This window comes from Cardiocondyla obscurior, linkage group LG09 (assembly GCF_019399895.1).
Source record: "Cardiocondyla obscurior isolate alpha-2009 linkage group LG09, Cobs3.1, whole genome shotgun sequence".
Classification (NCBI taxonomy): Eukaryota; Metazoa; Arthropoda; class Insecta; order Hymenoptera; family Formicidae; genus Cardiocondyla; species Cardiocondyla obscurior.
In genome coordinates, this window is record NC_091872.1 from 3188845 (window position 1) to 3215092 (window position 26248).

The following is a 26248-nucleotide window of genomic DNA, read 5'->3' on the forward strand; positions in this document are numbered from 1 at the left end:
TATACATAACGTTCTGCATGCACGCGCGTGTTTTGGTGGTTGTATCGGTAGAACAATTTCGCGTCTGCATGGGTTATTGGATATTGAAAAATAACGGCGCGCGCGCAAGAGAAAGGGATGAAAAATGCGATATATCCGTCGAAGTTACTTGCCAACGTCTCGGCACTGATCCTTCTCGAGGAGCTTGCACTGCAACGCCCATCGATGTGCTATAACGGCGAGTTCGTCGTTTCAGATCTGTCGAAACAAATGACGCTTCAGATGCCGCGCGTCCACCGTCCCTTCGGGATAAATGATTAAATATCGTGCGCGTGTCGCGCGTGTTACGTCGATTTTTCTACCAATCTTATCACAGTCCTCGCGGCAGGCTGCGATCCGGGATTTCCACGGCTCTCCTTGCCGTTCGCAACAAGGGCGCGATAGAAATTATGACTTTCGGGCATTCACTTTCGATATCGCGGCTGAGATTCTCATCCCATTTCGAACAAATAATTTTTGCGGAACTTGAGGAAGATAAAGCGCGCGGGAAACATTTTACATCGCGGCTCGTTTTAGTCTGCGCTAATAAAAATTTATCGTTGTCAATCCATTCGTAAGATTAGCCGACCTCGGGCATAATTGCGTGCTTCGGCTGCTGTCCGCGCTCAGTTATCACTCGCGACGTATGTGTAATAATTTTTTTTTTTTTTATGGGCAAGTTGTCCAACTTCAGATCGCATGAATCAGTTTAACGGCTTCGACAGTTTTGAGATGCCGGATTGGTAAGAAAATTTATCGTGCACCGCGAAACGGAAATTCATATCGCCGCTTCGATCGGCCTTATGCTTGATCGATGCGCCAACGGGAAACGACGAGACGTATATCTAAACAACGCACTACGCGAAGTATTTCAATTCTGCATTTATTACGGTCGAGAATTCGCTGCTGCATGTAAAGAAAACGAGATCGCTGCCGCGGCCGCTGATAAATTATTTGGCGGGTGGAACGGCCGACACTCGGCAGCCCGCTATTTTTATTTGCTTGCTTGGCACATTGGTTTATACCCAAATTTATACCCTTTTCTATTTCTTTCCGCTATTGCGGGTTATCACGGGATCTATATTTTACTTTATTTAATTTAGACGGATTTAATCGATAGAAACATATTTAAAAAGTAATAGTAATAAAAAAAAAAAAAGAGTACCGCGTACCATATTTAACAATATACGATATAATTCCGTCACATTATAATATCAAACTCCAAGTTATAAGAGATAAAAGTTTTAAAAATTAACAGAAAAATTAAACAGTAAGCCGATAAAATTAAAAGTGAAGGTAAAAGTGATATAAAATAATATACACGACTTTCTCGCTTCCATGTATATAAGGTACTGTTTGTAGAGTAATTTCGCAGCGTCGGTATTTCTCCCTAAGTGCGATTTATAAAGCTCTCGATAGTAATATCACGGTGAATTTCTGGCGTAGCGGCGGGTTCGAAATTTGTTTGTTCGATCGTTCCCTCGCGAGAGATGTTATAGCGTGTAAACGTGCCTGTTCGGCAAGTACATTCCTTCTCTCGTGCCGCGCGCGGCACGTGTTTTCATTTCGGTATCGTAGCTAGGACAGCCACTCGTATCATTATTGTTTCAATACGCACGAGAGATAAGAACTTCTCAAGTTCTGCTCTGCGTTACTGAGACTGCCGCACATCTCGCCGTCTTTCGAGCGGCTCCTTTTACCCGCGACAACAGATGGAGATTGTAAATGAAGCCAGCATACCAGCTAAAACACTCCTTTATTTACTTTTTTTTATTATTACTATTTACTATTATTACAATTATTATAATATTACTATATAAATATTACTATTATTACTATTTACTTTTATTATTTTATATTCTCGAGCTATTTTATTTCATGTTTTAATTACGTAATTGGCAAATCTTGTAAAAGTGAGAGACAGGGTATTTCTATAAAAATCCGCAATTTTCTTCGAAATTGGAAATATCTTTTAAAGCACGTAGGTATGTCAGCGCACGTATATCGCTATGTTATACATACACACAACCGTTATGTATCTTTAAGAAATTCCTCATTTTAATAGATGTGCGCGTATGAGAAAATTTCTCGTCATGCAACCCCTCTAGAAATTACGTAACGGTGAGTTAACGTTATTTGGTCCCCGGCACGTGTTTAGTTTAATAATTATCATACGGAAGCCTGTTACTTGGCGACATGTTTTCCATAATGAGATATGCGCCTCGCAAGTAAGATTGAGTAATACCTATATTAATAGCACCTATGCATATAGTACCGCTATACATATATGCAAATGGTTTCGAGCCGATCACGCATCTTCGTACAAACCATTTAACTCGAGCTTATATACACTCCGCGAGAGGCCCCAACCTCTTTTTCGCGTTAAGCGCCACATGGTATCGTCAAAAACTAATTTATGCAACGCTAATCTATGTTTCAAAATTTGCCCCGGTAAAAACGATAAGCCGTCCCACTTTACGCGTGTAAAAAGGTATTGTCGATTAATTTTATCCTTCAGTTATTGTGCCGTCGTAATTATTTATAGCGGCGGTGCACATTTTGCTTCTGAATATTCCTAAAATTATAGATTCAAAGATGCATTTAAATACGGTATAGAGATATCGACCTCGTGTATTGCAAAATTTAACGAAGCGTATGTAATGGCCTGTCGCGTCTTTCGAAATTTTTTGCAACTCTTGCGCGATGTTTTAAATAAAACCGGCGAAAGAGCACCGGTCTCTTAATGCAAGATCATCCACGTGCGTGACCCTACGGCGTTAACATTGACATCGTTCATCGATGTCGTGATCGGTGCAGCGCGAAATGTCATAAAGTTATATTAGGGACTGTCCGGTGCGTTCTCTCGCCAAGCCAGTATTGTGTTCATATCGGTAATGCCACGCGTGCTCCATGGCTCGAGCGGATCCGAGGATGATGTTGGCGGTGAAACCACCTTATTCTGCTCGATCGATTCTTTTTTCCTCGTTGGCTCCTCAATTTCCTTAGGCGATACTCTGCGCATGCATCATAAAAATGCATCGACCGATTAGGAAAGTAATCAATCGACTATTGATATCATTGTATGTACATACATATATATATATAGGATCACTATGGGTTCTTTAATTTAAAACCATTTTTTAGACACGATTTTTTTTCTTCAATATAAACTCAACCAAGTTATGAGCTATTGCGTTTTAGAATTTTTTAAGAGCGTAAGCACCTCGCGTCAGTAACCAAGCTTTAAGTATATTAAATCAGTTTTGAAGAAAATTTTCTTTAACAATGATTTTATCGTTATATATTTTTATTGGGTTATAAATATAATCTTTATCCATATAATATCTTTATTAAAGAAAAATTGATCGGCAAAGAATCTATAGCGCAAACGGTGTGGAACATTGCGTAACTAACGACGTGAGATAATTATTAGATGAAATTTAATTAATGTGTTAATTTAAGTTCTGTCAATTAACGCATGCTGGTCATGCACTTGGAAACTGTCTGCTGTCACGGTTAGTTATTCTGTTTAATAAATATTGACTTTTGATTTATTTGAGGTATATTCGGTTAATTAATAAAAAAAAATTAATTAATGAAAAAGAAAAAAAGAATTTGATAACTGCTAAATAAATGTATTTATTTTTCTTGTTCGAAAAAAATTAAATTACTTTAATTTAGAGATTTGGACTCGCGCGTTTTCATATGCGTATAACTGGCTGTTGCAAAACACAGTTTTATTTTACTTTAAATTAAAAAAAAAATACAGAAAAAAGAAATATTAAATAGAACTTGTATAACTTGCTCCTTGAGAATATAAAAATAGTTCGGTGTTTAACTTCGCTCTTTTCCGGATATATGTATTTACCGCGACTGTCGGGAGGTATTGACCTTATTACCTGTTCTTTGCCGTTTTTGGTCGACGTTTTTGAACTTTATTAGGTGGCTTGGTAGGAATGTTGCCGTTCTGCTTGATCTCCGGTTTAATCGTTTCGGTAGCTTTTTGTTTTTCGATCTCGATATGATTCGTCGGTCTTTCTTCCGGACCATTCATTAGCGGTTGATATCGTTGATTTTGCTCGACAGACGTTGACGAGGAACTATCGTCGTCATCGTTATGTCGCGATCGTTTCGATGACGTGATGAACCTGTTATTCGCGGATTTTATTCTTCGAAGACGAGCTTCAGTGCCGAGTAAATTATCACCTGCGAAAATAATGCGCATAGGTCTCTAAATCTATCGGCTTGCTTCAAGGCGAGATTCTCGAAATTTTTAGGCTTCAATAGTTTTGTACTTACCGCCGAGATCATTGTCGCTGGACTCCATGAAATATTGCTTCTTAACGATAGTAGATTTCTCAGCGGTTGGCGGGGCGACCATGGCGAAGTGTGCTAGAATTTGCGGGTCGATCGCGGTTTTCATTGAAGCTTCGCTTGTGGCTAGAGCGGACTTCGCCATTTGCAGTAGAGTTTTGTAATCTGTTGTATTCTCGGAAGCGATAGCGAGCTCCAGAAATGGATCTTCGACGGCTGCTTCGAGCACTTTTGTTTCTATATTTAATATTGTTTAATCTCTTTATATAAAATGGCACGGTTTCGCATTCAAAAAAAAAAAATATATATTTTAACGTTTTTTTTTTATTTTTAATATCGAAATATTGCTAATAGAAATTATTTATACATACAATATCGGTTATTGAAAAATTGCATATCTGTACTTACGGATCGTATTTTTCAAGTTCATTGCCTCAACGTCCTTCGTGGGATCGATAGGTTTGTCGATTAAATCCGTGAGACCCGATAGTTTACATTGTTCCTCAATTAGTTGTTTATGCGGTTGCACACTTGCTATCGCTTCTGGGTTATTTTGGAGAATTTTCGGCTGCTGTTCGTTAGGGGCAGCTTTTATCTGCGCCTCCTTTATCTGTTTCGCGTCGATATTGGTAGGTACGCCCTCCGTCGCAGCGGATAAGTCAAAGTCATGTGCAAAGGCCATTACGTCCAAAGCTGCGGTTAACGCATCACCAAAACCTGCAGTAACTGCCGACACTTGCGGTTGCCCAGCATTGGGACTGTAATGCACGTGAAATTAACGCGTAGCCACAATGTTCCACGGATAGATTGATGTATCATATAAAATGTTACATTTAAACGAATTATTATCGGAATAATTATATAAATAACATTTAGTTCTATCGCGTAATCAATACTTGCCGCAATTAAAATTATAAATTAGCATTATAACGAATTCACGTATAGGCTTTTAAAATATATTAATTGTTCACCGTGATGAAAAGAGATTTATATCTAAATAATGAATAAGCGAATAAATTATAAATTTTCAAATTAGGGTAATGAAGAAAAGTTTGGAATTGCGGCGTGCGTTTAAGTTATCAGTTAGTTTTGCACGGCGTTGAATTATTGATACTTCCGCGAATAGCTCGATTCTTTAAGTCAGACGTGCGATCTATTCGTCTTACATCCTGCTATGTAGGTATTATGTAACGCAACGTGCCGAGCCTTATAAATATTTAATAGACCCGAGGTTCGAGATACGGTCACGTTCGCGCCGCGGTTACGCGTTCGTTACGTGGAGGCATAACCAATCCGTGAAGGACTCCGATGTTTCTAGGCGCTCGCGATGTTAGCTATGTCCGGATTGCAGGTGGCAGGCTCGATGGAATTACGAGGTGATAAAAAGTATCGTCCGCGTACTGTCTCACTGACAGTGAGTCACTCCGCGCAAGGGCGATTGTAAATCTATGTAGTGCCAAGTCGCAAACACGCGAAACGAGACACAACGTCAGCGAGTAATTGAAACAGATATGCCCATTTTTTTTCCTTATCATATATATGCATAGGAAGTAATTAAACAAAGTGTAGTAAAAAAAAAAAATAGGAAAAAAAAAGAAACAAAACGTAATTCTCCTTATATCTTAAACTAATTGTTTAAAATTTTTCATTATACTATCAAAGTAAAGCGTAAACGAATAAAGACATAACGCGACTAATATGATGAGAGTAATGAAATAAATATTGTTCAAATTTTTTTTTTCTCGTAATAATAGCGTGTACGTAATAAGCTACGCATATTATAATTCGTAATAATAATATAACAGTGAGCCGGACATAAAGCGAGAAACTGCCGCGGGACAACATGAGTATTTCAAAATTATGCTAGGATAATAAAACAATAAGCTCTGGAGAAATACGGTATGATGAGACGCGATGAAAGTATCATTACCTGGCTCGTACAGGAGTAGAGAAGGACGCGCGGCCCCACATTATACGACGAAGTTCCTCCCCAGTCAGACCTCGTTTTCTCAATTCGTGTATCGTGACTTTTCCAACTCGCTGCAAAAGTACACAGAAGCGAAGTAATAAAGTTATTACGACGTCACTCGCATTTACTTTTGTAAACGGAATTGAAAAACGGTTTTAACATAGTAATTATAATATGTACGAGGAATGTCAAGTTCTTTTAATTAATAATATTCAAACAAAGTAAAAAAAATTTTTTTTTTTTTTTTGTTGACTTAGTCGGAAGTGACTGAACAAACGGGGACGATTTAATGAATTATTAATGTTATTAATTTTTAATCCATTTTAAAGCAAATACTTCGCGCAGTCGTGCCCGTTCTGATGAGATTTACTACATCGTAGCAAAATTCGTTGCGTGCATTTTACGAGAGTCGATACCAGAACTCGTATCAGTCGAATTGGACGCCAATAAATAAATTCTGACGCTTGATGCACCGGCGTGGAATAAATCTTTGGATATACGTCGCGGCCGGCTCGCGCGCGCATATGCACGGAAAAAGAATAAATATAAGTAAATAAATCACCTTCCAATTAGTCACGGCGCCCTTACGCTGCTTCGCTTTGGTTTTCGATTTACTTTTGATAATCAGCACGCCTCTCTGTTCCGACGCGGGATTATTTGGATCGTCGCCGGGTCCAAGCTTGATACTGTACTCTTGCAGATAATTATGGGCGTCCTTCTGGGCTACGGCGCGTTCCAAAGATACGACGATTTTTGCCCACTTAGTAAAAAGACAAAAAAGAAAAAAAAATTAATAACAGAAAATTATGTTGGAAATTAAATCGAAAACTATGTTTAACATATCCCTTTCTCGCAGTAAATTCGAATTTAAGAAGGATCGGATAAAAATTACTTTACCAACCTGCTTGACGAATTCTTTTTCGCTCTGCTCGATAACGTGCGCATAGGTGTTACCCATCATGGCGATTAACATGTTTAGCAGGAGTATGGGCACGAGTACCATGAAAATCGCAAAGACCGCCTTGCTCAGATTAGGATAGGTTGTGTTACTCAAATCCGCGTACTGTAACATACGCGCGACAAACGCAATTGGATAAACACAGGGTCGGCAAATTGTAGGTAAATCGTCGCGACAATTATATGTGGGCGCTAATAAATAAGCGACGAATGCCCGATGTTGCGTGCTCACCGCGCGGTGGCGAAAGCACGTAGAATTTTCAAACGGAAACTCGTATTTTCCATTGTACCGCTACGGTCCGCTTTCCCACCTCCCACCCCTTTTAATTCAGTGCAACGAGTTAATCGTTATACGAACTGCAAAACCGAGCAATGATTTTTACGGGACAGGCGGTATTTTATGCACCCACCCCGCGCGACCGTCGTGCTAAATCTTTAATTTCGTCAGGAAACCATATTGTAGTGTATTTTGTGCGACGCGGAATTGTCCGTGATTGAAATTCAAGATTCATAGCCGCGCGTCCTGATGCACCATCGGAACAACGTTTGAAATGATGTAAATCGGCCACGCGACGTTTAATCTTTGACTTTGACATATAGTAATTAAACTAATGCCTGATACCGCACAAAAATGTTTAAAATTTATTCAGAGAGCAATAAACGGATAAGGCAAATGAATCCACACGATATACAGAGATAGAGAAAAATCGTTATTTTTGTAAATGTAGGTGAAGCAAAATAAAAATAAAATTTCGATCAAATAAAAAAAAAAAAAAAAAAGAATGATAATGCGTGAGAGGATTATCTCGCACTTACGTGCATGCGTGTGCAAGATAAGGGTCCGCGGTAGAAATTGCCACGACATTGTGCCAATAAGACGGTAATCTATGGCTAGCTTACGTTATAATCGCCGAGGGTTATCTGAAACAGCGCCATCCAGGTCGAAGGAAAGGAATGATAGAGAGATGATTTCACCCCTGGGAATCCCTTGTAAAGAAAGTAAAACGATTGCGAGAATCCGAAGAGCATGACGGTGTAGATAATACCGAAGGTCAGCATGTCACCCGTTATCATGCTGTATACCATTGTGACGAACGGACCAGTCAATCGAATTGCTCTGAAAGAGAAAACATGCGTGTGAAAAGAAAGGCATAAATATTTCACAAGACATATCGTTAAAATTTATGGTAAAATTTTGCGAAGTAGAAAAGTAGTTTAGAAGACGCTCGAATGTTAAAAAAAAAAAAAAAAAAAAAAAAAACGATTTCGATCTTTGTCCTTGCGCCCGCGCAGTCCATTTGGAATTTAATTACATAGTGTTCCACATATTAGCGGTATCAACAAAATTATCATTATCGCTGTTACGTGAACAAGTTGTCGTCGTGTTTCATTCAGTGGTATTGGCGCATCAAAGTCCGGAGTAAATCAGTCTATTAACGTCATCGACATCGATATGAGTCAAATGCGCTTAATATTATACGTACTACAAAATTCATCGTAAAACATTTGCCGGTGTAATACGTGTATGTAGGACGCGTGATAATTGCATCTCTCTAATCTACCAAAATATGTCTTTTCGCTTACACGCGGCAATCGGTAAAACTAAATTGAAATATCGCTGTACCGCAAACGAGTTAGAACACATTCGCTTTATTTATTTATGTATTTTTTTTTTTTTTTTTTTTTTTTTTGCGGTATACGTAATTAAGCTTAGCATCAATTAATGTAAAAGTGTTTACGGACTATCGCCGCGTTCGCTCTCGTGACCGTTGAACACGTCGAAAGTAATGGCTGAATTTAAAATCCAGCTTTATACCTTGTTCTCGTGAAATGGTCCAGATATCATTTGCATTTACCGGTATTAATTCGCACGTATACGGAAAGCTTTGGATAACGAAATGTTCAGTTAACAAGTTAAAAAGTGCATGGCTTTGAACACTTGATATCGGAGTTCAGTTATCGCGTTTCCAGTAGCCGCGATAACATGAATAGGTCAGGCACGAAAAGTGCTTGTGTAGCAATCCGGGGTGCATATGTAAACTATTCTTCTTACACGCAGCTCACAAATTTATAACGAGGAAAACAATTAAATGCTAATAACTTTACCTAACAAAGAAATTTAAATGCGCCATCGATTAACCTAAAAATGATCGATAATACAATTTACCTTAGGTATTCTTTTTAATATTAATTTCTATAAAAATTATATGTTTAAGTGCATAATTATAGCAAATCAATATTAATTCGTAGCCTTCAGTTATTGAAAGGTATTAAAAAAAACATATAATTAATGTTATTTATATTGCGCATAAATGAATTTCAATAATAAATTGTGAAAATGACAAGATTAAATTGGAAAAGAGAAAATTTATTACAAAGTATGAAGGACGCTTAAAATGTTTAAGTGTCTTTTTACTGATATCCCTATACTCACAGCGAGAGAAAATTTCATTTTAAGTTAGCGTATTACTGATTGCATTAACTTTGTAATATTCTAGTGTAAGTAAGTTACGACTCTTTCGTTATCGCGAAGTTAGAATCGCGACTACTAATATAAAGCAGACTTCGAATAAAGTATTAACGTATTATACTTCGTCACCATTAAAACAATTCACTGAGAAAGATTTACTTTAATATTATCTGCAATGCATTGCCTAACTAAATTTTTTTTTTTATATTTATACACTTTGCTAACAATGAAAGATTTATTAAGTTTTTCTTTAATTTTATTAATTAAAAAAAATATATATATAATTAAAAATTTTACATATAAATTATTTTGTTCGACGTCACATGGGACTTTTAGTTTTTCTCTTTTTCATTCTTGATTTTTCACGCCGAAGCGTGGTTACGCGATTACAGCCAACGCGTCGATAAAATCAAAACGATTCGTATTCCGAGACTCGCGGTATTTGGCGTATCATATGCGTGTATACAATAGGAACACGGGCCGAAACTTGGATCGGGGGAGTCGAAGAACGGGCGATTAAAATCGATGCCGTCGCTGCCACCGTCGGGCGGCAACGGAAAACAAAAGCTTTTTAATCCCGACGCTGCATCCGCGCCCGTCGACAGACAGACAAATTTTTCAGATTTGTCATCCGGCTGGGATTAAGATTGAAGAGATTCGCGCGGGTTCTGCGAATAAACGAACGAACGAACGGACGAACGAACGAACGAAGAGACGGATGAACGAATGGCGAATGATCGGCGAATAACGGCGGAAGAGAGAACATCGATCGGGCCTCCATTAACTCCGACAACGTCGTCGCCGGTCGGTCCTACCCTCTTCCGCTAATCGATGGGTGACCTTATCTTGTCAAGGGTTACCGGCGTCCATAAATCTTCGGCCTTTTTCCCAGAGTAAGTTCAAGGGAGGATACAATCGCGATAGAAAAGACACCGCGGCTATATTCCGATATAACTCTCGCGGCGTAGCGAGCACGGTGTAAGCGATGCAACTTGGATGAGGGATATAACATCGTTGTCCCGGGTATCGCGTATACGTTGTCTCGGGGAAAATCAATAGGAACGACTTCCGCTCAGAAAACAAGTTTCCGTTACGCGAGTCTTCCTCTCGCTACTTTCCGCGAAATTCGAGAAAGAGGAGATACGTTACGTTCTTTCGTTTTCTTCCCTACCTTCGCGAAATTTCTTCAATTATACCGGATTAATGCCAGCTGAGCTACCATATCGATTTTATAACGATGAATTATAAATAAAGCACTTTCGTTCTTCGCCGTTATAATCAGTACCTGGCTGTGAGAAAGAAACTTGAAAATAAATTAATTCTAACTATTAGCATTTTGTACACAAAGCGTTTCGTGGCATTTTATTCTAGAACCGTGACGTTAAATACCTTTTATATTATACTTCTTGGGAGCCTAAATAAACGATAATTTTATGTTTAATTCACCATTTATCGCTAATGATATGAATTGATCAAATTGTCAAGCCTTGACCGTATCTACGTGAATATCAATTCCAAGGAAATGCATGCTCGATATTGCTTTTGACACTGACAAAGCGTCAAAACGTATTAAACCAAAAAAGGAGAATAAATTGCATGACGAGTAATATTGCGTGGGGAAGGAAGGAAGGGTGGGAGGGGGGAGGGGAAAAAAAAAAATCAGAATGTCATTATCGGCGCTGTAATTCAATATATCCTTTGAAGTCCAGAACTATAATGAAGAGCTAACTATGTTATCAAGTCTCTATAAAGTGGGCTGCAATATATTTTATTTATCCAGAGCGGCGCGCGACATAGGAGCCGCGATATTCCCCGCGTGTAATTACTGTCCATCAGGATCCCTTTAGACCTCCGGCATCACTTTAAGTACGTATACGTGCAGTAATTCCTCAAAGGCATCCCGCGGGCTCGATGCCACTCGGTGTTTCTTGTCTTCCATCACGGCTGTCGTTCGCCTTGGCAATAAGCCACAGTCACGCCTGAGATTAATTTCGCACAAAATTTAACGGGGAAGCCCGCTGCAACCCTCCGCCAAAGTTACGGCCTAAGTGCTTTACGATGTACCATTTACGACCCGCCGTTTTACGTCTGTTTAAATTCAATATACACTCTTTGCGCCTGCACAAGTTCCGCGAACGCCTCTGTATACCGTACAGCTAATTCTCAGGCACCTTATATTTTTAACACGGTTATGAGCCACGAGGAAAAGGGTACCGAAAGCCAACCTAATGCTCTCCTCTCAATTAACGCTACTTCGCGATTTCATCTCTGTGCTTTTCAAAGACGGATTCGGACAAAGTATATTTTATTTCTACATCATTTATGCATATAAAGATCGCGAAAATGTAAATTGGAAAAGTAACGATAATAATATTTGCGAGTACTTTGTGAAAAGGAAAGATAAAAATAGAGTCGCACTTTGAATTGCTTTCTTAGAAAATAATTAAATAATTTAATTAATTTAATTAAAAAAAAAAAAAAATATTGTTATGAGAGGAAAGAACTTAAGCGTTTACTTGGCACTTGATCGAAATATAGCATTTTAGTGATAGTTACGTGTGTAGTCGGACCGCGACAGAACAAACCGAGAAGTTTTCCAAAAGGAGCAGCTGCAATCCGACTGTTCTATTCTCAATGTTGGTCACGTAGATTTGATATCACGTATTAGGAACATATAAGTACAATGCACGTCCTCGCCTTTCGATAAACCATTTGTCCCTCGTTCTTCGCGAAAGTGCATCCGTCTGACAGGCCGACATTCGTCAAAGTGTCGTTAAGCAAGCAACCGTTTGGTAGAAGCGTGTCGTCCGAATAACCGATGTAGAAACTAGATTCGCGATTTGTGAATTTAAGAAACTCTCCGCGACAGCAAGGACCTTGCCAAGCAGAATGCAAGTAATAGATTTCCTCGTAATTTATAACGATTTATGAGTTCCGCAATACCGATTCACAATGCGTATATCGCCCTATACTAAACATTCTCCACGCAATTTTTATTAGAATAACTAATAATACGTGGGAATAACGTCCTTTCATAAAAATAGAAGTATGCTTTTTTCAGCTCCGTTCTCGATATCTTTTCCTCCGTCGTCAGCCCGGCGTATTTAGATCACACCTTTTTTTTTTTTTTTTACGACTACGCAAAAATAACCCAATCACGGTTATTTCCTACATACACATAATTCTGAGACGCGGACGGGGAGGGGAAAAAAAATTAAACGTTAAATTACACCCGTAGGTAGGATCGCCTGTAAAAGAGGGTCCATCCGCGGCGATACGGTCGGTCCGGCAAATAGCGGGCGCCGCGCATACACGTGGCAGTAAACACGTCGTCGGTTTACACGCGGCAATTGTCTGTGGCGGTCGCGCTAAAATGATGCGTGAAACAAATGGGCGGGACGGGCGGTGTAACGAGTGCGACCTGGTCGCGTCGCCGCCGCTAAATTGCGAGCACTTTAATTTCGCAGCTGCCTTCTACGGCTTCGCGCGGTACCGCCGCGCCTCACCCTTGTATATTACTTACCCGGCGAAAAACATAAGAAGAAACCAGGAGCCCGGCACGGCGAACACCAGTATCGCATCCTCCGCGTGCCGATCGCCAGCGATACGACATGGAATGCACGCGAGAATGAGCAGATTGCTGATCACGAATATCAACTTGGCCGGTTCGTGGCTCTGAAATGCAAATGCGCGGAACGTTAGCGCGGCCGCATGCACTCTTGCAACGTTTCGCAGGAACGTCCGCAGGGGAATCGATATTTTCGTACAATTTCGATACCTCCGTATAACGACTGCGTCGTTCGCGACGACGCACGGCAAAGTTTTCGCGATGCGTGCGAAGAATAGCGAGACCGGAAATATCTCGGCGAACACGATTGTTCTCCCCCTGTCGTCTTCGAGATCATTAGACTTAACTTTTATATTTAAAGACTCCCGCAAGTTCGCAGGATTTATTTAGTTTGCATCCAAGTAAATGAATATCTCGTTAAAAAAAAAATAAACCGCATATCATTCCAGGTTCGCGTGCTTCTTCGAAAGCTACGTTAACAGCGACTAACTGAATATCGCGAATAAAATACATTTACACAGATGAAACATTTATATACGTGTAAATTAGGCAAATTACACATTGTGCGACGACGCGACTGGTATAGACTGGTGCGTGTTAATGTTTTTGAATTGTCGCGGTATTAATTACCCGCAAATCGAAGCGAATACACGGACCTCCCCATTTAATAATGCAACGATATAGCTTAGGTACGATTGTATTGGATTGGAATGGCGTATGTGTATTATTGATCCAGCACAAGCAATAACCAACGCGATATGTATATGTATATTCTCTCTTAATTGATAGATAACCGATAGGCACGTTAATGCGCCGATATTTTGCACATTTTTGTAATATCTGAGAGAATTCTTGAGCTGAAAAAACATACTATATAAATTATATTAAACGCGATATACATATATGACAGGATGCATATAACATACGGTTATAACTTCTCTTAAAACAGAAGGAAATCGATAGAAGAAAAAAAAAAGAAGAAAAAAAAATTAATATTTTAATTGAAATCCATATCTAATAATTTGCCACGGCCGAAAAGAATCCATCTTTACTATCGAGGACATATATCGAAATATCACATCTACCAAAAATGCTTTCAACGCAATCAATCATTTGCTGCCGCTGCCTTTCCGAAGCTTTCATTTTTCTATGATACCCGGCATAATATATGTGTGATACCGCAAATGTTATATAAAATTATTAAACAAAAAAAAAATAAAAAAGAAGAAGAGACATTGAATTATTAAAATACCGTATTAACGTTGACTTGCTATCAATGTAATAAACAAGAATTACATTATTTTTCTTTAATCTGTGCAATTATCTTTAGCCAGGATGTATCGTATCCTGTTACACGTAAATTACTACAATTAAAAGGAAAGGCAGAAGGAGCTAATTATTAGACTGCTATTCTTGTCGCTATACCGCTATACGTAATGCTCCGATAATTATCGACCTATCCTTCTCTTATTCTTCGAGCTTATTAATGCGTGAAAGATTACCGCGAACGTGCTCTCGGTAACCATAGGAAATGCCTCGGCTCATCCATAGATCCGTGATCCGTTACAGTTCACCAGCCTCGGGATTTGCGTAACTGGCTACACTTAGCCGGTATTGCCGTACCGAAATTGCGCCGTGGAGTATCGGCATTTGCGAGCCATCACGAAACAACGGGATATTTCGCGATCGAGAGAAATGACGAAAGTAGTAATAGGAATCGGAAGCGTTTTTAAATAATTTTAAAAAAATCTGACATTTTATTCGCCGTATAAAATATATAAAGAAAAAATTAATTAATCAAGCAGTGAACTTTATTGGAGTTAAGCTCCTCTTTTTAACTCGATTCTTCGTTTACGATCGAATTTTATGCAACTTTATGCGCAATCTGAAAGGAAATTATTCACATTTCTGTAAAATGTGATTAACTCCTTGGAATTTATTCTTCCTCTGGAAAATCCTAATATGATTTAATAATCTAGTGATCTTTAGTTAACAATTAAATTTGTGAGTTCGGTATCCAGCCGTATCTTCGCGAATCGATCGGTATTTTCGAATAAAGTAAGCTGGCAAAAGCTAAACCGCAAAAACAACGAGTATTGATTTCGCTTATCTAAACGGTAAAATTTGTACCGCGAGGCCACCGCGGTGGAAAAACAATTCGTGCCTTACCATTTGCTTGAGGAACGACAGCGGGCCGACGTTGATCATCTCGCAGCCCAGCTGCACTAGGATGTAATTCAGCACACCTAGTATGGTGATGCATTCCGCCGCGGTGCGAACAGCGTCCGTTATCTCTTCGGGCCACTTGATCAGCTCGGCCTCCATGTCCGCGGGTCTAAAGTACACGGCTAGAGACAGCGAGGCCAGGTGAAACACCAAGATAATCAATCGCTTCAGGAACTGCAACTTTTCGGTAAAGAATAGATGTCGGCGTATGCACTCCACGGAACTTTTGCGCCTCGATTCGCCGGAAACGTAAGAGCAAAGTTTTATGAACGGTAATATAGGGGCGGGACTCGCGAAAATATCGTCGATCCCGGGGCTAGGCTCGGGGTGCTTTGGGGTGACTGTCGCGGAGCATTCCGAAAAAGATCGATCTCCCTCGCATATTTTCAACCGAGTCTACATAATATCTGTTTCGATTCTCGGTATCGAAAATTTAATTTATTACACGGTCGGGGATCGAAGCCATCGGGATTATTTAATTACACCGTGCACAAACGGAAATAATCTTTCCTTCCCTTTGCATATTGAACATCGTCCGCCTGTTTATTCATAAAACGACATCAATTCCAGATATAGTTTTGTAACTCGGGAAATTCGTAGAAGCTTGTACGGCAACAACATTGTCTGCATTATCGTAGCGTGCTCCCGTATCGCGCAGTAATCCGATTACCAGAATGCAAAATGTTTGTTGACGTCTCTCGTTTTATCTTCTAGCCCCGCGATATCGCTTATTTATAAAGTGGCAATTGCACGCGTTTCGTTTTAACGGAGGCTAAAAAAAAAAAAAAAAAAAAAAAAAAGAAAAATAAACAGTTTAACCGCTCCGAGATTGACTCTGGTACGATCTGATAATAGGAAAATCATAGCAAACATAGTAATACTGCGTATTGCGTCTACGTGCGGTTCGAGTGTGGCCGTGATTAGTGCCATAAATGGGACACGTTATGGACGGGGAGCAGTTATAATATGCGCGATACGCGTCTGTCTGCCGAAGCCTTCGGCGTACGTACGAAAGCTCGTTTGTGATGAGATCGTAATTGCAATCAACCCGCCCGTATAACTTCGATAGCCATCGTTTCGAAATCACTGAACCACCATGGACCCGCGACAGACTGACTTGAAATAACCGGCGCAATTATACCGCCATCGCCGGAAGCCTCATCGACGTCACTCGGCCGATCGACCGGAGTGTTAATCGTTCCAAGTCACTTGAAAGAGAGAGAGAGAAAGATAGAGAAGTCGCATTCGGCCCGTTGCTCTGGCAAACAACGCGACAGCATCCCGCATTACAGACGCGCATCTGCGCTCGTATCTGCGCGCGAAACCGCGTTAAAAATTTTATTTCTTCCAAATTTGATCAATTTACAACGAACGTCCGTTCCGCATATGTTATTCTTCTTCAAACATTTACATCTCCTTATTAATTTAATTATTTTAATTGTTTAACGTTTCCACGAGACGCTGTCCAAAATGGTAAACTTAAAAATAAATAACATTTTGAAAGTTTGAAAAACTTTCGTGCTCGATAAGAACTAGGTTTGATGACATTACCCGATCCCTCTCGTAAGTGACCTAAGTAGCTTTGCGAAGTAACGGGTTATTTATCGGCAATTGTCCAGGCGGCTTACGCGTTGTCAACTATATAAAATGTATCAACGGTAAAAGTATCGCAATGCGAGCGCCGCTCTTACGATGTAAGCCGATCTTTTTGAAAAATGTCCGCGTAATGATTCACCAAAAATATGGTACGTCGACAGAAATCTAAAATTATTCCTTGCCAAACTGAAATATCGGACTACATGCCGAGCATCGCGTATTTAATATACGTCACAAAATATAAAGAACGCAAAAATATATAATTAAAGAAGCAGAACGAATCAATCTTAAGTTATGCGCGGAACATAAAAAGAAAAAAAAAAAAAAAAGACCTTTCTTTGTTCGACGTAATAATCGGTTATACGAGTGCACAATACAAAGTTATAAGCTCTAAATGAAACAGCCATTGTCTTACGGCGGAACAAAGCAAATTCTGAATATCATAATCTTAAATATAATTTCTTCACTCGGTATCGCGCGTATAGTTTTCTAATTTCACCGTATTATTCACTCAGCTATTTTTATTTTCGTATGTATTAAATTATTTAAGCTATTCTAGAAAAGGGACATTTATTATTTATAATTAGTATTCCGAGGCGGTGGGGAAAAAGTTGGGTATTTCAAAATAACGGAGGAAGATGATTAAATAAAAGATGAGGTCAGTGTGTGTGCCGTGTGAGTCTATTGTTAGAAAAAGGATCTCGAGTGGTCGTAGTAAAGTCAAGCATAAAGCGAATGGACGATGTAAAACTTCAAAATATAGTAACGCCTTATAATTCAGCGAGAAACGAGCGGGAACGCCATCACGTGGACGCACTTACTCGCGCGAAGGTCTTCCATTTTTCCTCAAGTAATCGCTGAATAATACCACCGTCCAGCATGTCCAAGTGCTCCTCCTTCGTACCGTTCAGAATGATAAATAGCGCAGAGTTCCAGTCTGAAATAGAAATTCGGAGAGAGCCATTTGCGGTTAATGGAACATCGCTTTAGGGTTTGCGCCGCGATAATTATGGGTTTTGCATTAGTGAGCGTGCATATAGCGGGTGTATACGGGTGCAGGGTGCGAGTAGGTCTTTTCGGCGTTCTCTTTGCCTCTTTCCCCACACTGGCGCGGAGAAACATCCGGCACGAAAGATTTCCGCCGTGGAGACGGAAATTTTCCGTCGCCGCCATGTGTCGTCGCCCGGCGCCGTACGGTCCAGAGATATAAATCCGCGGCGCCATTAAAGTTTCATTCGAAAATGTTCGCAATCGCCGGTAGAATGGCGCGGCGTTCCCGAAAAACGCCGGACGTTTATATATCCGTTGTGCATTCGGGCACGACAGACTGGCCAATTCACGGTAACGGGAAGTCTGGACAGTCCCATCGTCGGGGAAGGTCGACGTTTAAATATTTGAATCACGATTACTGACTTTTAAACATTTTAGCACGATCAATATAGTGCCACCTTTTCGCCCTGCCGAATCGCGTCGTGCAATATTAAGTGCAACGTTCAGTGCAGCGTTACGGGGTAGAGACTCGGTTGTGTATCGATCGCATGCATCTGTCGTCGCACTTCGCCCGGCTTTGGCGCGAGCGCTAAAGTAATTGGAACTTGGAGGATTGTATCCTCGGGAGTCCTTAATTACCGCTCGACATGGGCGAAGGTGTACACGGTAGCTTGACCCGTCAAAAACATCATTTCCCGGATGGAAAGCGTTTAAACCGCTATTATTTTAGCCGCTGTTTCGCTGGGATATTCACGAATATTGACTTTATTCTTAAATAAAACCTTAGGAAAGTGGAAAGGAAAACGGGAATCTTAAGATAGAATCCTCACTCTTCGATAACGAGTTTCGCGATTCGCTCGTACAAGGGAACGTTACTGATTGAAGTTTCTTAAATTGAAATCTTCTTTAATCAGATCATATATTTATTATTTATAGGCATAATTTGAATTCCAGCCAAGTCAATTGAGCCATAAAATTATGTACATTCGTTCGCACGATCAAACGTTAATGTCGATACTCTCGATCTATCCGGTTCTGAATTTTGTATGACGATCGCTGATCTCCTAGTTCGAAACCGGTCGGTATCCGTGGCGAAGTTACTAACGCGTGTCCGTTACCGCAGCACGTAATTATATCTGACTTTGGAACACAGAGCCGCGATAGTTTTCCTCGAGCTTCCTCCTAGAACATCGTCGGCCACTATCCCACTAACTTCGACCGGACATTGAACCGAGCTTAAATAACAAATTAAATAACAAAAATACCACTTTGGACACTTTATTTCTCACGATCGGCAGTAAATATTTTAAAGGACTGTTCGCGAAGTTAATAAAAGAAATCATTTTCCAAATAGATAAACTTACAAATAGAACTGTGATATTAATTTAAATTTGCATAGAGCACGTAACGATAGCAATGCTCCTTTTTTTAATAATAAATACATATATGTAGTTAAATTTATTTAAAATAAATATTATTTTAATAATTTACAAGTTATTAAGGAGATTTACTCGAGTGAAAATTTAGCTATTCTGATTTTGCGGCTAGTGGCCTATCTTGATATGTGCCAACGTGTGCATAGACGTTTCGAGCGAGACATTTTGTTACAGTTACAAAATAAACCATGAATTGGCTAGCTAATAAAATCTTAAGGTTAACTAGCTTATAATAAATTTTGCTTAAAAGAAATTTTTCGTTACGATAAATTATCTTTGAAATAAATTTATCAGTTTGTCAGTTTTAACTTTATTCTTGCAAAGCAATCTCTTACTTGGCTTGTCTTTATGGGGTTTACTATCTACCGTCTTATTTTCTAAGGATCTCTATTATTGTCATTGCGATAAAGCCTGCGATATGCGATTCTGTGCCGTGTACTCTCGAAATAGACATTGGCACACCTCTACATTTTTCTCGAGTCGACAAGTCGATAGGTTCTGGTATCGAAGTTAAATAATAGAAAAGAAGGAAGCTCTGTGAAAGCTCAGCGGATAATTAAAATCGTGTAAGCGTCTACTGGGTGTCGTCGAACTCGCGAAGGTAATTTTTTTTTTCTTTTTTTTAGCGAAAATAATTTTTATTTGATATCAAAAATTAAATGTATTATAAATCACATTTTAAGACCGTAAAGCAATATCAAGATCTCCGCGCGTATTAGATTTTTAACAAATATTTTATTTTTAATTATTTATATATTTTTCTCTCTTCCGTACACGCATATTGGATAAGTTTTATTTTGTGGATCGCATTTTAAACCAATCTTGAAAGCTACCGTAGTCCTCTTATGTAACGTCGCTTACGTGAGAAGGAAAAGTCTGAAATAAGAGCTTGTGCAACGTGAAAGATGGCAAGCGTCTTAACGATCGCGCGTCGCCAGGAATCTGTTCTCGGTCAAGAATACCGTAAGCGGTTCAGTGTATGTAGCATCGCAGTGATTATACGTGCCGAACACTTTCGTTGTCGTAATTTTTTCATAGACCGTACCTTTCGTGCTTACGAATATAAATACAACGTATAAATATCTCACTTTCTCTCTTCCTCTCTCTCTCTCTCTCTGCAAAGCGTAAACTTCTCGTAATAAAAATTGCAACATTCCATAATTTTTATTCTGAAACTTTTTCCTGATCTGGCATTCACTCGCCACGCTTATACTTTTTCGTATCTGCGTCGCTAACAGAATTAATTTTTAATTAACCCCCGCGAATAGTAGCGTCGCGAAAAAATGACAGCGTTGATTGCGCGCGGGTTGCCGCGGAGTTGCAGCATAGTCAGTTTCTAGCGTGGACGCGATACCGGAAGTTGCGAAAATAACATTTTACGCGAGCGCCGCGCATTCACAGCCCTCGGATTAAAACGGGGGAAAAATGTCGGCAGAATCGAGACGAGGGGAATAGCTTTTCTGCTGAAAGCTCGACCTTTGACCGCCGTCACCGAGGCTCTTTTGGCCAACCGCCACCATCCTCCGACCCTCGCTTTCCGATTCCGCCTCCCCCTTCCCTCCTTCTCTCTCTCTCTCTCTCTCTCTCTCTTTCCCCCTTGCGCTCTTTCACCCTAGCCTTGGTTTGGAGTAATTAAGCGTGCCCGTAGGAGAGACGTACCGAAAGTTCGGCCCGCTTCGCTATAGCGCTATCCTCTCGCCGTCGTGGTTACTTTCCAGCATCCGGGCGCCCCCGTCGATGCGACGCCCGCCACCCTTTGCGAAATCGGGCGACTCTCGTGCCCCCGGTGGAGACGCCCACGCTGCGAAGGGGGTAGATAGGTGGGCTAGGGCGGCGGCCAGGAAGGATCGAAGGGATAATGGATTCCGAAACTAAATGAAACGCAAGCTCCCGACGCCGCATCGCGCCGCGCCGGTCCGCGGCTAATCTCGAAACTTCGTTAAATGCCCGTAATTGCATCCTGCTACGACCCACCGCGCTGCCAGGCATCCGCGTCGTGCTTCGCGGTACTTCTACGAACAACTCAGGGAAAACCTGAGGCAGGTAACGACGACGAACGCATCCGTTTCTCGGTGATGCTTTCCGTGCCCAATCGCGAACTTCGATACAATTTCACGCAAGTTCGAGTGACGATCCTCTTTAAAACGCGACCGGCGGCATGCGGAGGCTATCCCCTTGCTTCGCCTTACTCCCTGCGGGTCTTTGTCGAGAAATTTTAGCGACATGAGCGCGAAAGTACAAGCAGTCTTCTCAGATAAGACGATTCAAAATCAGAATATCATTAATTAATTTATTTTCGAATGCAGACAAGTACGTATCATTTTTTCATAACATTCTAAATAGAGATCATTCAATCAAATTATTTTATTAAATCAAATCGATTCGCGTAAACTTTGATATAATATTTAAAGCCGAGTGGCAGAGGATCTTTCGCTTGAATCGCCGCGATACCGATATTGTCGTCGATATCACTTTGATGAAATAAATTTGTACGCCGCCACACAAATTGAAAACGCATTAATAACGCGAAAATCTTTCGATAAAGTTTCTTATATACATAAAATTAAATGTACCGTGTATAAGCTGTCGACTTCGAATTACATCGCTGCAGTTTTGCAACGCGCTTCCCAGAACGATTTCATTTATCTCGCTGAATACCAATTAAATGAGAAATCGACTTCGATTCTAAATCACCGTCAAAGCAGGGGGAGAATATCGACGCGATAACGGCGGTAAGAGCGGCGACGATAACGAGCCAATATCAGCTAGTTTTTACCGGAACGTGTTATTCGCATGTCGGGCGAAGTTGTTGGCAGTATGGTTTACTATCCGCTTGCGTCCTATGTTCGGCGTAGGAAAACTTTGTAAAAATTTCCTTTTTTTCTCCCTTTTTTTTTCTTCCCCTCCAGAAACTTTGCAACCCGATTTTGTCCTCGATTTTGTCCCCGTATCCAATTTTACGGGAGAAGATAGTTCCTTCTTGTTTTCGCTATATTGCTTATCTCACTCTCTCTCTCTTCATTCCCTCGTTCTCCCCGGACTCCTTTCTCTTCTCCCGTCGTCAACACTCGTGTCGCAATTTTTGCTCTATTGCCACCTTCTTCTTACTGAGGACGCTTTACACGGGGAAAGGGGGAGGGGGAGGGTAAGCCGTCGGAAACCGTGAGAACAATTTTACATAAGCTGCACATATGATGCAGCGCGAAAAAACTTTACGCGAAATAATTTACCGAATATTTCAAAGACGTTCCTCGACAACATCCTTTATGCCCGAGATGTGTTATAATATTTGAGATTAGAAAAAAAACAAAGAGGCGGCAGACTAGAGGCGAAGCGGTGCGGAGAAGTGTGGGACAAAATAAAATTAAAGTACAGATTTTCTTCATACGCGAGAATAGTCTCGCTTTAAAAGCTTGATAACCACTTTTCTAAAACGAATTAAAGTAAATTTTAATTTGCGAGTAATAAAAAGATAGAGAAACGTACGAAAAGGAGAGAAATAGATACTACAGAGATTAAAAAAAAAAGAAAGAAATAAAAACAGAAAAAAGAACGAGAATCGCTCTACCGCGATGCAGTGCAGTCACTATGGTGCTACTATTTGGGAACATCTCAGCCTTGACTCGTCGCAATTAACTCGGGAACATGCGACAAAGTGAGGGCCCACTTGAAGATGCACGATTCAGTGGACCATGGATAACGATTCTCGTAGAACCGGACCAGCGTAATTCGATTAGCTTTACGACGTACTTGTCCTGCCGTCGGGTAGCAGCGTGTCGAGGGCATTGAGAGGGTACGCCGAGCAAGTGATATTACTGTAACGCCAGAACTCCCGCGCGGACAGCTCCAGCATCTCACGAAAGACTTCGGCACGCCCCAGCTGGCAGGCGAGTGTCAACGGGGTCAGGCCCGCGGCATTCACGATTCCGTTGCGAGCAGGAAGCTTCGGATGTCGCAGTGCGTAGCCGAACATATCCTACGTCAAATAACAGTTCTCTCTACGCGAGCCGTTTTGGAACAGTGGACCATGTTGGCAGAAATGTCAATATCCGTGTTTTACTACTTCAGCACGAAATAAAAATCGTTGGAATAATATGGACGAAATTTAAAAAATATACATCAACGTGTTTATTAAAAAAAAAAAAAAAAAAGAGGTTTAAAATAAAATAAAAATAATTTAAAATGATACAAATAATAAAATCTATTAAAAAATTTAATAAAACTAACAAGAGATTGAATGATATGTCTCACACTTTTACCGTAGTTTTTGTTTAATTAAAGTATAGAGAGGGGGAGGAAGAATAGTATATTATTGAGCAAATAAGAAAAGAGATTTATCTATAAATTATCGTACATTAAAGAAAAATCTATGCCAATACGCACCAATTTATCGCAGACTACGACCATATGCAAAATCATATTTCCGAAAGAATCTTGGTCGTCAGGATCCGCGCCGGAATCAAGTAGCAAGTTGTAGACGCTCTCGTTAGCGCAGCAGGCGGCCCAAGCGAGCGGGTACTCCCCCAAGTACGCGAGACCCTCGTAATCGGTATTCCTGGCGGGATTCGTCCTCTGCTGATCGCGCGGCAGAAAAAAGCTACCGATAGCTCGCTGCGAGACAATCGCCCCCGCGTCTACCAGATCCTGCACGAGTTCGTTGTTGTTGTAAGCGATCGCTAGGTGAAGAGCGCTCGCCCCGAGGTACTCTTCACCCTCGACGACGTCGATAGCCAATCGCGGAAAACATTTGAGCAAAATGCGCGCTACTCTAGTATGCATCCGCGTGTCGCATATGATGAGAACGTGCAGCAAGGTTTCGCCGAGCGAGCCCCTGTACTGCATCTGCCAGCAGGCCTCGTGATCGTTCCACTGCGCCAGCGGGTCGAAGCTCGACAGCGAAGCCTCGATCGGCAGCACGACTTGTTCGAGATCGCGGAATTTCCAACGTAAATACTCGGCGCGATTGATCGTCTGGCCTTTGCCGTCCGCGTACATCAGGATACCGAATTGCTCGCGTATCAGCTTCTCCACCTCCGGCTGACCGCCCTGATTGTACGCCTCGATCAGTTCGCCGCCCTTCTTGTAGTTGGCCAGCCGATACAATAAGCATTGATCCTCGTTACTCGCCTGGCTGATCACGCGGTCGAGAATCGAGCCGGGATTGACCTGGCTACCGCGACCAACGCGACACGAGCAAATACCACCCATTCAAACATATCCCTACGCTGTCGGTCGGGAAAAGCACCGAAGCCCCCTTGCACTATCTCGGCCACTATCCACCGCGTCGAATTTTCTCGCTTACTTCAGCTACTATCAACCGACGTCGCCCGAACTGAATCCTTCTCGAGTGTAACCAGACATTCTCAAGGTCGAGCAGCGCGCCATTTCCGTCGCGATAAAGCGAAAAACCACTTTGCTGCACGGCTACTCGCGGCCGACTCCATTGATATAACACTCGAGATTCTCTTACCCCCGACGAGAGGGTGGCACAGGCAAAGCGAGAGAGAGAGAAAGAGAAACGAGAGTGCTGGTATTCGCGCTATAGCAACCAGCCGATCCATAAACGGTACCTGGCGCAGACAGACACGACAGGGTCACGCTGCCGCGAAAATTGGAGGCGTTTTTACGGAAATAAAATTATCACAGGCACGCAGGTGGAAGGTGAACACGTGAAACATGCATCCGATGATGTAGGGCGTTTTGCGACGGACTAATTTTAGGGCGGCGATCTCAGCCGATCCGGTTTCCCGCGATCGCGCAATTCGGCGCAGCGACGAAGACCCTGACTCACTGGTAACCCGCATGTCGATCGCTTGACCTTAGCATACTTTCCTGCAGCTGCATACACGCGCAAACGTTTCTCGAGTCGCAAGGACGAGTGCACCATCGCGTGAAAATTGAAATATAAAAAGGGTCACGTTGAGATAAATGCATTCGAAAAATGCCATTACGATTATCCGCCGCGGCAAAAATTAAACTCGCCACGGTGAAACCGAACGCAACTAGATAAAGTGCACGACATTAGCAATCCCAACGTGTCACATTCTGCCCCTATTAATTTAATCGGCATGAAAATATTAATTGCATTTTTTTTTTTTTTTAATTTTTTTTTTTTCTGTCGCTTCGCGTGCAGCCGCTCACGCTGGGACCTGGTTTCGCGCTTCATTACGTCCATATTTACGACGGGAATGTTGAAATCAATTCCCCATCCCCCCGAAGTTCGAATAAAACAGTTACGCGCGACGTGCATCTCTGTTTGAAGTGCATTCGTATTTAACCGAAACGCAGCGAACATTCGCCATCGAATTGGAACGCTGTAATAATACGTATATTGTTGCGCCGCTGACGTCTGGAATTAGTATCACGTCGATGCCGCGTAAAATGCGGGGCTATTGAGAGATTGCGATATAAACGGGCTGTTGACTCAGGCGCGAAGATTCGTTGTTTTTAAGAATAAATTCCCTTTTATTCGCCCGCGAGAAATCGAGCGATTCCGCGCGGCGGGATAACGAGACGCGGATGCACTTTCTATATAACGTATATTTCATCGTCGCGGCGAACAAACCGCCGTTGTCCTCGTTTGGTGAATGGTATAGTCAATGTATTATACAGCACGGTCACGCTATTGTAAATTGATGCCTCGTCATCCTTCGGATAACTGCGAAAAAAAAAAAAAAAGGAAAAAAAAAAACATATATTTTCAA

General features: G+C 41.1%; 1 protein-coding gene across 1 annotated transcript; it reads right to left on the reverse strand.

The window, feature by feature from the left end:
• Positions 1-373: 373 nt before the first annotated feature.
• On the reverse strand, positions 374-25922 carry Iav (transient receptor potential cation channel subfamily V iav). The gene is made up of 13 exons (XM_070662085.1): positions 23928-25922; positions 23295-23520; positions 17940-18055; positions 15466-15702; positions 13252-13403; positions 8159-8375; positions 7203-7364; positions 6864-7061; positions 6263-6372; positions 4741-5090; positions 4318-4569; positions 3918-4224; positions 374-3032 (listed from the first exon to the last, which is right to left on the reverse strand). Exons 1-13 carry the CDS (start codon positions 24750-24752, stop codon positions 2858-2860), a joined length of 3327 nt encoding a protein of 1108 aa, XP_070518186.1. The 5' UTR covers positions 24753-25922; the 3' UTR covers positions 374-2857.
• Positions 25923-26248: the final 326 nt, after the last annotated feature.

Excerpts from the sequence above, each read along its gene's own strand:
- Iav (XM_070662085.1), bottom strand. The coding sequence starts at position 24,752 with ATGGGTGGTATTTGCTCGTGTCGCGTTGGTCGCGGTAGCCAGGTCAAT. Across the intron at positions 15,703-17,939 it reads AATGGAAGACCTTCGCGCGA|TTGCAGTTCCTGAAGCGATT; the intron begins GTAAGTGCGTCC and ends TTTACCGAAAAG. Across the intron at positions 6,373-6,863 it reads GCGCCGTGACTAATTGGAAG|CGAGTTGGAAAAGTCACGAT; the intron begins GTGATTTATTTA and ends GTACTTTTGCAG.